This window comes from Colletotrichum phormii (assembly GCF_030913505.1).
Source record: "Colletotrichum phormii strain CBS 102054 chromosome Unknown BDP81scaffold_14, whole genome shotgun sequence".
Taxonomy (NCBI): Eukaryota; Fungi; Ascomycota; class Sordariomycetes; order Glomerellales; family Glomerellaceae; genus Colletotrichum; species Colletotrichum phormii.
Window position 1 is genome coordinate 1158896 of NW_026851456.1, and position 12168 is coordinate 1171063.

General features: G+C 53.5%; 4 protein-coding genes across 4 annotated transcripts; 2 read left to right on the forward strand and 2 right to left on the reverse strand.

Annotated features, from left to right (window-relative positions):
• Positions 1-1272: 1272 nt before the first annotated feature.
• Positions 1273-2007, forward strand: BDP81DRAFT_54506 (uncharacterized protein). The gene has a single exon (XM_060595969.1). It carries the CDS (start codon positions 1469-1471, stop codon positions 1916-1918), a length of 450 nt encoding a protein of 149 aa, XP_060443509.1. The 5' UTR covers positions 1273-1468; the 3' UTR covers positions 1919-2007.
• Positions 2008-2096: 89 nt separating this feature from the next.
• Positions 2097-4198, reverse strand: BDP81DRAFT_396135 (family 2 glycosyltransferase; the record flags this gene model as incomplete). The annotated part of the gene is made up of 3 exons (XM_060588147.1): positions 2097-2324; positions 2413-3990; positions 4046-4198. 3 exons carry the CDS (start codon positions 4196-4198, stop codon positions 2097-2099), a joined length of 1959 nt encoding a protein of 652 aa, XP_060443510.1.
• A 1792-nt stretch (positions 4199-5990) lies between these two features.
• BDP81DRAFT_432211 (uncharacterized protein) lies at positions 5991-7048 on the forward strand. Its single transcript, XM_060590756.1, has one exon. The coding sequence runs from the start codon at positions 6064-6066 to the stop codon at positions 6820-6822; it is 759 nt and encodes a 252-aa protein (XP_060443511.1). The 5' UTR covers positions 5991-6063; the 3' UTR covers positions 6823-7048.
• A 3016-nt stretch (positions 7049-10064) lies between these two features.
• Positions 10065-11397, reverse strand: BDP81DRAFT_462636 (polysaccharide deacetylase; the record flags this gene model as incomplete). The annotated part of the gene is made up of 3 exons (XM_060593923.1): positions 10065-11008; positions 11064-11128; positions 11189-11397. 3 exons carry the CDS (start codon positions 11395-11397, stop codon positions 10065-10067), a joined length of 1218 nt encoding a protein of 405 aa, XP_060443512.1.
• Positions 11398-12168: the final 771 nt, after the last annotated feature.

A 12168-nucleotide genomic window follows, 5' to 3' on the forward strand; every position in this document is an offset into this window, starting at 1 on the left:
GACTTCACCCAAATAGCCTGAGTCAAGGTTGCACTCTATTGAACGGGGTCTCTTGTGGACAGTACATATTATGAGGGGAGTAAGATCGACATTTCGGGGCATTCTACGGGTGTTGTGGGAGAGATGGGTTGCGGTCCGGATCACTTCCCCAGGTGGACTGCCCATGGCCTTGTCAACTTGTGTCTAGGTATACCTAGCAACCAGGCATCCTAGCTTACCTAGATCCACTGTGATCGGTGTGATGAAAAGGCAAGGTTTGAATGAGCGATTATCTAAGACAATGCCGTTGTCGTTCCATGTCTCGACTCAGATCAACGATCGCTCCCCGCGAAAGAAAAGCGTTGCTGACTCAGAGGCGACAATGAAACTTGCTGAAAGGCGGACGAACATCGCCTCCGGCGCCTCCCCGGACACGAGTCACTCTTGATTGATGCCGGGCTCGGATGGCGGAGTACCGCTCGGGCATAGTCCCAGTATTCTAAGGCCGGCGCTTATAACAAGCTAGAATCGTGGGCACGAAGCCCTCACGATCTTCTATGATCTGCTACTACCTTGCATCGGAACACAAATGCCCACGCCCGCCTTGGCTGGGACTGCCTAGGAGCATGTGTGCCGGGGATGTTCATGGCTACCTCGACACCAGGCCAAAACACTAGTTGCTGCTAGGTCCCGTACTTAACTCGATCTTGGGCGGCGCCAGCACTACTCCAAGAGGCCCCCACAGCGGCCCGGACACGGGGTTTGGTGCTAACAATACGGACATCGCAAGCCCCGGAGTTTGGGCCTGAGGAGCACGGTCCAGAGAGAATTGTGTAAGGGCAGAGCGACGGAAAGACGGAGGATGGAGGGGCTCATCCTCGTCTAATGTTGATGTCTCACCCCGAAACTCATGAGATGAACTGTAGTGGCTTTCAGAGCTCATGGAGTTCATCTCATGGAGGTGGGTCCATCACTGAAAATGATTGAAAATTATCAACGCCAGTGAAAGTTTGCGGACACCAAACGCTCAATCGCGACGGCAAATGTTGATTCTCTCACAGATCACCTCAATTACCTACACTCTTGACGCCGTCTTCAGCTGGCAGACATCAACGCCACATTACCCACTGCGATCAATCTTGAACTCAATTCGCTGTAGTTGACGTGATTCTAGCCCAAATGCCTTAGCGCGCATTATTGACCAGAGATTTGCCATCTGCCTCTTGACACATGGCAAGCCACAAGGGTCTGCGCTGGCCAAAGTTCGATTCAGCTCATCATCGGAGAGATACACTATTGAACTCACTCAATTGTCGATCAATTGAGATGCACGCGATGAGCGAAGAGTCAAGCCATATTTCAGATGTTCAATTGTTATTCTGGATACTCATGGGAAAGGTAAGTATCTATGCTTCATAAGTCATTCCATGTAGCCACCAGACCTAAACATTACATTAAGAATAAAGAAATAAAAACTTGACCAAACACAATGGTCGCCCAGAGAATCCCCCCAGCGATGAAAAGTATAGCGAGTTGTGAAGAATCGAAACGATCAAGGTCCGGCCAGAGCTCAGCCCTTCATCATCACCATCCCCTCTCTTCCTCCACCCGTGCCATCTGTACAATAAGGTCCCCAATATGTACGAACTTTCCAGCTCTTTTCGAGGTATGTGATGATGATGGTGGCGGTACCGTGTGTGCTGCGCGTGTGTGCAAAGATGAAGTGAACCAATTCCCTCGCTTCCCCCAATCTTCAGCCCGCCTCAATCGTGTGTCCTTTTTCCCCCAAAAGAGCGAGATGCTATGTAGATATGATATGCGATATCGACTTTTTTCTCCGGTTTCCCTCCAATCATGGTCCCATATTCTCACGCTTTCCCATTTGTCTGACTTGGACGAGTCTAATGTTCCCATATTTTTCAGCCTCAAGCAAGGTTAAAACGCCACATGAATGATTCAACAGTAAGAAAAGTGTGTGAAGAGAAGAAGAAAGCACAAGTAGTCAGCTGAGAGATGCCCGATTAGGTCTTGGTGTGCGGGTTGCCGCGATGCCAGGCAATAGTGACAACCTTAGTGCCAACGCGCATCCAGTAACCTGGGTGAGTGAGGCAAGGCTCTTAAAGAGTGCCGCGACCGCCCTCAGCGTCCATCTTCTCGTCGTCGCCTCCCTTGATGACCTCGCGGGTCTTGCCCCATTTGAAGTCATCCGAGTACACGAGGGAGTATCCCAGGATGATCATGTTGAGGAAGGGCGACGTGCACAAGTGGAAAAAGTAGCCCACAAAGTACTGCATGCGCTCGAGCCAGTTTCTTGGCAGCCAGAAACCGATGCAGAAGGAGTAAATCTGTGAAACCACTCAGTCAGAATATGTCTCAAAAATTGAAGGGGATCCTTCGGATAAGGTAAGCGAAAGATCTGATGGGGAGACTTACGTATCGGAACAAGAGCAGGGCGAACAGCGACATGAAGACTGGATCTCTCACCAACTCATCACCGCGACGGCAGAGAATGATGATCAAAGCGATGACGGCAGCCATGATGAAGGGAGTGATGAACCAGGTCATGACGGCAATGATGGACTGAAGACGCTCGATGGGGATGATACCGGGGCGGAAGATCATGACAAACTCGTTGGAGATTGAACCGAGAGCCCAACGCTTGCGTTGAGACAGGAAGACCTTCCAGTCTTGCGGCACAATGGTGAAGGCCTTGGCGCGCAGAGCCTGGGCGGTTTGGCGATGAGGGAAGAGCGAGAAGATGATGCTGGCGTGGATTGAGTCCTCGGAGTAGTTGCCCATGATGTGCTGCGTCATAAGATCGTTGGGCTTGGGGCAGTATCCGAATCGCTGGCGGAGGACCTCGTCGCCGAAAGTGGCTTCGTCAATCTTGATCAGCTGACAGCAACCGGGAAGACAGTTGACCTTGCCGGTGATGCGGGATTGGAACATGCGACGGAGACCTTGTGTCTGGGAGTACTCGACCGACTGGTACAGCGACCAGAGACCCCAGTTCTTGCCATCGTAGTCCACACAGACGTGGCCGCAGACGCCGACGAGCTTGGGGTTCTTGCGGATCTCCCTCAACATCTCCCAGATACACATTTCGTCAAACACAGTGTCGGCATCCATACCAACGAGGTATTCGACATTCTCGAGGCCCTGAGAGACGAAGGCGTTGCCGAGGTGCTCAAACAGTTCGTTGCTGAACATGGTCATGATGTTGGTGGAGCGCTTGTGGAAGTGGTACAAGAATGAACGAGCGAAGCACAAGCTGTCGCGCTTGCCCTGGTTGTAACGCTTACCAACGAAGACATACGGAATGCCCTTGTAGAATCCAGTCTGGATCTTGGTTGGCATAAAAAGACCGTCTCGGGCACGGTAGCCGTTCTCGAAGAAGCGCGTGGGGCCGGGCTCAAGGATATCCTCGAGGAGGTACTCCTGCGTGGTCTTCTCCATACCAGCGCCCTTGACGTTGCCATCGACGACAATGAAGATCATGCGTGGGTGCTCGTCAATGTTCTTCTGCGCAACCAAGGAGTCAAGAGATCGAGTAAGCTCCTGGAGCGTCTCGTTGTAGCAGGGCAGAAGCATGACCATTCTCTCAGGGGTCTCTGGCACCTTCTCTTTGTGGCGGAAGCAGAAGAAGATGCCCTTGAAGATGAAGTGGCCGAGAATGAAGACGATCATGATGAACTGGAGGACGGTGTTGGAGCTAAGAAGCACCATGAAGAAGTAGTGAGCGACGTGGTACGTGAAAGACACGTAGATGAGGGCGGCATTGATGCAGAGCAGACCGATGAGCAAGCACCATTTCTGGAACCGCAAGAGGGACTTGGACACAAGCTTCAGCTCCGAGTCCGAGTCCCATCTCAGCTTTGCCTCTTCAGTCTGTACGGAGGATACGAAGGAGGCAGCAGACTCGCCGCCGCGAGACTGCCATGAGCGATGACCGAAGGAACCGGGTGTGCGGACGCCGAAGGGGAGGTCTTCTGTGGTGAAGCCAACGACAGACTATCTAGTCAGCACCATGAAACTCTTTTCAGAACAGAGACATATCTCGACTTACAGAGCCTTGTGACTGGATTCGAGATCCAAGTGGCCTCGGAATGGAAAGGCTTCGCTGGCTACGAGCCGGTGTTGTAGCTCCTGAGAAAGGAGACAGGGGAGGGCGGCTGCTCTCCGCCATGGGAGGAGGTGGTGGTGCGGGACGGTGAGCCATGTTGACTGGCTTGAGACTGTGAATTGGAAATGAGGGTTGAAAGATTTCAACCAAAGACCTCGACAACGACAAGAGAAGGAGTATCAAGCGCACACAATGAGGAGCGAGAGACTGGATGTTTAATGGTGGAGGTCAGGGATCTGATCAAGATCCTGGAGGGAGTCGGGCCAACAACAAAACGAATGTGATGACTGCCGGAGGCAACAGAGCAAGTTTCCTACCGATGGGGAGGAAAGAGAGTGAAAAGTGAGAAGTGGAGGATGAATCTTTATTCCTGCGAGAGAAGACGATAAAAGGGAAAAAAGAGGGCCGGCATGGGGTAAAAGAGGGTAACATCAGCACGACGGACCTGGACTCGACATTCGGGGCTAGCCTCACGAGGCGGTTGATCCGACCAGCTGTCCGGGTCGGAATCAAAGGTCTCTCTCAGGCTCGGATAGAGTGGCGGCAGCTCGGCCGGGGTAAGGCATGGACCGCCATGCTGCCCGTCAACTGACTGGACTTGCTTTCTGGCGGAAACGACGTGCGATCATGTCTCGCAAATACGGACTATTGACTGGTTGCAGTTTCCTGGGCTTGGCCGAACGACATTCGTACATTCATACATTCATACATCCAGCTGGCATGGCGACAGCAACATGACTTCTAGCGTCAGCTGAGCAAGCAAAGAATACTGTACTCGGACCAAGTTCGAAGATTGCCCACTCGACCGGCCACAGGGGTACATCAAACGCCATTTTGGTGCCATCACGAAGAGAAATGTTGCAAGGGGAGCAAGGCAGCAAGGGGATGTCCCGTTGCTGCAAAACGTGTGTGTGGTTGGTGGTGGAGATGAGACAACCATGCCCAAGTTCTCGAAAAAGGTTCAGCAGCACACGTCGGCGGCTGCAGGTGGACGGACCGTGAACGAACAGACAGCGGTATGCCTGGTCGACGGTCGTTTACACGCCCCCGAGGTTGACGCCGGCCACTTGACATAGGGCTTTCCAGCTCCTCTGTGACTGTGTGCTGCTGGTGTTGCCGCTCATTTCTTGATGTTCAGCAGGTACGCCTGAATCCGAGAACGCCATGATCGACAGAATACGGATTGGGATTCAAATCAAAAGGTCAACGATATGCATCAAGTGATGTTGTGTGAACCAATTCGCCCAAGCAGAGAATCCCAACACCCGAAATGGCATCGGCTTCGTCCGAGGAGAGCTGTGGCGTTCAACGACAACATGTGGCATGGCGTGGAAATGGCAGAAAACAGCAACATCCATCCACCTTCGGAACAAAAAGAAATACAGCCCGCAAGCACACACGAAAGGAGAGAGCCGCTCAGAGATGGCGCAGCAAAGTACGCATGGTCAGTGCTACACCACAAGGCGGGAGCCGCTCGCTAAGCAAGACATGGGCAACGGCGACGTTGACCGGGGTTGGTGGTCGATGGTGGTGATCGGCCCTCAACTTAGCGCGGTGATGCTCCGTTGACCCCTGTCCAATATACACGTCAGTTTCAACTTCAGGACACCGCTGCTTGAGAGTGCGAGTTGCAACGTGCAGCTGCGAGAGATATTTTGGGCTCGGGTTGAAAGAGGGGACCATAGAGACCGAACCAAACGAATCTCTTCCGGTAGTGTTCGCGGCTGATCCTCGCTCCGAGTAACCACTAGCACGGAGCGGCGAGAGGAGGGGAGGGAAGCAGAAGAGAAGAGCCGCAGATGCAGAACGCTGGCTGGGTTGGGCTGGACTTTGCTCGGCTCGCTGGGGGCCAGCATCGTCTCCATTCAGACGACATCCTTCTACCTATCGCACTCTTTCCCTTTGCAGAGAGGAGCTGTAGGGAAGGATTTGAAGAGGCGAGAAGGCCAGGTCAACATCTCATGGTTGCTGCAGCAGTGAGCTGTAAATCGAATCAAGTCAGGTCAACCCCGGCGTGCCAAGCCCGTGTTTATGGATTCGCGGGCTGCACGAGTGGGCAGGAGAGTTGTACAGTGCCTGTCCTTGCATATGGATGCCTCCACACACAAGTAAGCTTGAATACTGGGCACCCAGTGAAGGACGCCGAACAGGGCCACCGCCTTCAGTCAGGCACACAAATCGTGAGTTTGCGTGAGTGCGTGAGCAAAGTCTCATTTCCTCCATACGCGGACGCTGACCGACAACTCCTAGTGGACAAAGTGGCCATGCACCCATTGGACGCAGAAGAGCAAAGCAGCCTAATGTCTGTGGGATCGAGCCAATGCTGCGCCTGTGGTTCCCTACGTCTGTCAGGGACTTCGGATGACTGGAAAGACGGGACGAATGGCTGGTGTTTGACTCAGCTCGACAACCTTGGCTCAACCTCCAAGCCTGCCTGCCTGCCATCTGCAATATCTGGGTCATTAACGGTTTGTCTGAGAGTCGCACGGGCACAACCGGCCCAGCCCAGAGGAAAAAACAAAATCGAGGTTGAAGCAGACGAGGACCAAACACGGCCAAGAGCACCCTTCTTTTCGTTCATGTCCCTTTCTGTCCATCATCGTGTCTGTTTTGGGAAAGACCAGCTGAGAACGCTTGCTTCTTTGCTTTGTTCAAGACCCTGGGTGATAGAATCAGGACACTCGCTATCGAGAACTCTGCTGCCAGCCGTCTGGGCATAGGTTTGACGGTACCAAGAGGCCCCAAAACCTCATGGGATTTGCGTGGTGCGTGCGTACGTGCGTGTGCGTGTAGTGGTGGCCAGGCACTATGGCAAATCTGGCGGCGAGCCAGCGGCGCAAGAAGAAAGCGTGGCGTTGATGCAACATCACACCATCGTGTGGATGCGCCATGGTCCGTGGTTGAGGTTGCGAATGGCCGGTACGTGATTCCCAGCCCCCCCCCCCCAGGGTGTGACTGGACGATGGGGTTGAGGCGGATCGTGAGAGTGTGGGAGATGGAAAGCGGGGCGCCTAGCGATGCGGAAGCGGCTTGCATGTCGTTACGATGCGGATTTCTATTCAGGTGGTGGGTGAGGGAAAGAACCCAAGGGAGACGGGGAGGCGGAGGGGTGTGTGTGGCCGTGTGTGGTTGTCGTTGTCGAGAAGGTTGTGAGAGGGTGAGGTTGACGGCGGTGGAAACGGGGGGGGGGGGGACGGGAAGGGGGAAAGATGCACACTCCCCCTCCATTAACCGGAGTAATTACCGGTGGATACGGATAGAATATTCTATTATGCATATAACCGTTTACCCCGATATTGCGTGGTCGGTACCCCGGGAGGCTTGAGTGGGTTCATCAGCGGCGGAAGCGGCCCCACTTCAGGCCCCCCGGTGAGAGTTGAACACGGCGCTAAGCACGCGGCATCCCAGGACCTGCAGTAGCCGCTTCCTTGTTTTCCAAGGTTACGCGCTCTTGGCACTTCGGGGAACTAGGGTGAAGTTGCTAAAATCTGACCAGGGGATAAATGTACGGGAGAAATATGGGGAAGTTGGTTTCCGAGGTAAAATAAGGTGAGAAACAGCGCTAGGGAGGGAGGGAGGCCGGCAGGGCAGGACGAAGAGAACAGGCGCAACACACGCTCACAGACACACACACACACACACACACATACACACCTACCAGGTAGTGATCCATGAGCACGAATGACATCGCAAAGGATGGGCATGATCCTCACACCAGAACTAAGCCCTTACAATGATACGGGGCAACACAAATGGCTGTCGTGTATGCACCCATACCTCACCCATACGGGACCTGGCGGCCATGCCCATCTCCTTGGCTTCTCTACGGATACAATCAAAAATTTGCCTCAGTAATGCCCGACCTTGGATATCACTGGGTGAACACATGCTGCAGGAGGGCACTATCGATTTCCCCCACGAAATGCTACGATACCGTCTCCCCCCTCTCAATCTTTCGCCCCCGGTCACCCCTCGTCGTCTCCTTCGAGGCCTGTTTAGCTCCGGCCGCGCATCATCATCTTAGGCCCACTTCGTCCAAACATCGAATGACAGATTCGCGCGGATCACGCTGTTTTCTAGGTGACCCGAACACCAAAATAAGTGCATTGCAGCGGAGCTGAGATGAAGGACTCGCTTGGACTTGACGACCCGTCAGGCTGGGCGATGAAGCACGCGTCAGAATGATGGCTAGGCCTCACTACGTTCTCTACGTGTGTGGCTGGTGAGGTTTGGAAGACACACGCATCAGTCATTGAGTAGATGCTTCCAACCTACTTCGATTCAGCAACTCATTCATAGACGGGTAAAGATTCAAGCCGGTAAGCTGTCGATGGCTTCCCTACCCTCGCAGCTTACATCCCGTCCCGCACCAAGTCTTCCAGTCCTGTTCGAGCAATCACCTCGTCGACAAGTGGGCTAAGCTTCATGGCACCTAGAACATTTAAGTTCAAGTTACTTTCTTACCTGCGTCTTTTTCGCCTTCATCTCTTCTCCCCACGTAAGCTCGGGTAAAGTCTTGGGAGTTATTGCTCCCCTTGGCAGCTCGGAGACGGGTGCCGCGCGGGTGAGCTAGGGGGGTTTGACTGACATCTAATCAGGTTCTCAGTTCATTTCTCTAGTTGACCGTACCCTTGAAGAGCCGGTCCCACCACATGGTATTCCCGAACCCATCGCCCGAGGGCTCGGCCAAGCTCGTCATACGTCGTAGTAGTTAGTGCAGCAGACTTTTTTTTGAAGGTTGTGAATGGTCTTTTCTCCGGCATTCGGGACATGTTTCCCCGTTCTTGCTGCCACATGTCCAAGTGAAGTGTCGCCATGCCTGGTAGTTTCAGCTGACTTGACCACGATAATTGCGTGCGTCTCTTCGATGCTACACATGACATGGTGTCTCGTCCGGAGGCTTCTCGTATATGGAAAGGTGAACACAAAGAAAACCGTTGTAGTAGCTTTTCAAGACATGCATCATCCGGAGAAACCATTCAAATTGCAAAAAAAAAAAAAAAAAAAAAAAAGCACGACACTGGCCGTTGAGATGTCGCAAACGCACGATGTAGTTCGAGACATGCCCTCTCGCCTGCTCGATTAGGTGTTAACATTAAACTATCTGCCTCCCCCAACTTCCAAGCCCTCTCTGCGTCCACATGCCAATGCGTTCTTACTGTATTCCAACGCTTCTGCTGCAATGCATATGATTCAACATCCCCCAGCTGTATCCCAGCTTCTCGGCCGTAGAGATCGTAAAGGTAGGTGGTAGCTGGTAGCTAGGTAGTAGTGCGTCCGCGCCGACAGTCTTGGCGTTTCTCGATAGACTGCGCGACAGTCGACTCTACCGGTTCCATAGCCCGACCGACCGAAAAAAACAAAAATATGTGAATCAAGGTTTGCAAAGTTTGCCCCTCATGTTCGCTGTCATCTTCTGCGCGATATATTAAAGAAAAATGATCTGTACGGGGACTCCCCCGGGCTGGAGGGGGAGGTCCCCGAGGATCGGCCATGCTGTGCGAGTATGGTGGCCAGCCTCAAGGTTCGATGCAGGCTGGCAATATATGCTGCACTAAACAACACAGCCCGATCAATTGCATGTCCCGAAAAGCGACTGGCAGCCTGTTCCGCAGTGCGTCGCAGAATTGCCACTGTAATATTCTCATCAGCATGTCGACTTATTGCGAATAATTGTTGCGGATGGACCAGGCCCGAAGGCAACCTTCAACGGAAAGAAGAAGTGTAAAAACATACCAGTAACCATATTGAGAACAGCACGTCTTCGTGCCGTAGTTCTTGCAAGAGGCATTCCATTGGGTCCCGCAGAGGCCATTGGAGGATTCGGCCACAGCCGAAGACTGGGGGGAGCAAGATCCAAAGCCTGATTGGCAGCCCGTTCCGCAGTATGTAAGGCTTGAGCCGCTGTGTTAAGGGGAAGTTGTCAGCCGTATCATTCATGGCGTCCAAGGCGTCCAGAGACTTACCAGAATCCATAGTAGGAGCAGCAGTTGCCGAACACTGAGTTGAGGCACGTGTAACCACCGGTGCCACCACAGGTCTGGTCCGGTGATACGTTTGTCGAAGCAGGGGCACTTGACGACGATGTGCGAGTTGCGATGCTAGTAGATGCTGTGCTAGACGTGGCTCTGGTCTGCGGCGTCGAGACAGGCGTCGATGCCACGGAAGTGGGCACCGAGGTTGTCGTCGTCGTTCTGGTCGTGCCAACTGCGACGCCGGAGCTAATAGCGCCACCCGCAGACCGGTACCAATTCTCTCTGGGATCATTGAGGCACTCTCCTACGGTTACAAGGCGATAACCACGCGCCTTGGCAGTGTCAATCATGAACTGGGTCAAGTTGACCACGGTCTGATAGTGGACATCATGGGACAGCTCGATGTACTTGTTTGCTGCCGCATTTGTTGAGACACCATTGGAGAAGCGGTCCTTGGCGGTCTGGATCTCTTCGGGCGAATCATACATGTAGTCCTTGGTGTCGATATTAACGTTGATGATGTGGTAACCGAGCGTCTTGAGCAGGTTCTGGCATCCTGACCCGGCGTCGCATTCAAGGAACGGCGGGCGCATGTAAGTGGGAATCCAGCCGAACAGGTTTCGGAATGCCATCTCATTGTAGATCATTTCGGTTCTTTGGATGGTGCTATTGACCTCGTTCAAGTTGCGGTGGGTCCAGGTATGGCTTGCAATGTGGTGACCGGCGGCATAGATTCTTTGCATTACGGCCGGCCAAGGGGTATCGGGGTTGTCCATGCGGTTCTTGCCAATGTTGTTGCCGGCGACAAAGAAGGTGGCGGTGACGTTCTGGGCCTCGAGGATGTCGAGTAGGTTGGAGGTGTAGATGTAAGGGCCATCATCATAGGTCAATGCCAAGGTTCCTGGGTTGGCACAAGTGGTGATAATTGAGCCTAGACGGATATGCAAGTTAGGTCCGTCCCACGATGCATAGGCAGATGAACACACCATAAGGCACGGAGCCCACGAGGGGCCGCGCGATACTCTCCGTGCTAGCACCAGGTGGCGGAAAACTGTCGAGGCTTAGTTAGCAACGTGCGGCATGATGAGGACTCCGATGGTCGTTGACTTACAAGGTATCGCAAGAGTCGCTGTATTCGAGTTGGCATTGCGAGCCGCCGCAATAATCTGCCGTCGTTCCACACCAGCCGGCTTCTGAGCAACACTGTCCCGGATCGCAGGACCCGATTCCGGGCCCACACTCGGCGCGCTTCCTCAGGGGAGCGTTTATAGTGGCGGCCATAGCCGCCCCTGAGAGGAGAATAGGCAGAAGCGCATGCATGGCTAGAGAATGTGAGGTAGTCTGCAAGACAAAGAGGGTATGATTCCGACCGATCGACGCTGCGGGCAAGATGGAGAATAGGTTCCGGAATGATTCAAAGAAGGCGAAGGGCGGTATTTACGAGAGATGCTCGACGATAATGACTGGTCTTCGGGTTTACACTACGAAGATGGATATTGCTCCTACAGACCTGCCAAGGACGCCGTGGAGTCCAGTCCTTCAGGTTGTATTGACAGAGAGGGCAAGAGTAGGCTGGCTAAGAGCGTGTGACTTGGCAGCTGGATCAATGGCGCTGGCCAAGCGCATATAATGGCATTTTTCGAGTCAAAGATGGATGGAGTCAGACGGGAGAAACGGCACTTGCAACGGTAGACTGGCACTTCCAACCCTCTCGATACGAGGCGGTGCCCCGTTGGATCGTAGGCTAAGACTCCAATATTCAGCATGACATTGCGTCCTTCAGATGGTTGAATCCATGGCTTCAGACCCAACTATTCGTACGTAACCCCAGCATGACTCCATGCCAGACATTGACGCATAGGCTGTCGACAGGTGGCATACGAATTGCAGAGCCGTGAGAGCCGGGTCAGGTACGGGAATCTCGCGGAGTTGAAGAGATGAACCATATGAGCTTTCACCCGATCATGGCCCCGTTGTGCCCGACTAAAGGCTGGGATCGGCAGATATTGCTCGTGTACGAGGCCAGCCGTCCAACAACCGGACAGTAACTGGTAGACAAGGTGTGCGTTGGCAGGCTAACGGTGAAAAGGA

Coding starts and splice junctions, on each gene's coding strand:
- BDP81DRAFT_432211 (XM_060590756.1), top strand. CDS start 6,064: ATGGTTGCTGCAGCAGTGAGCTGTAAATCGAATCAAGTCAGGTCAACC.
- BDP81DRAFT_54506 (XM_060595969.1), top strand. CDS start 1,469: ATGGTCGCCCAGAGAATCCCCCCAGCGATGAAAAGTATAGCGAGTTGT.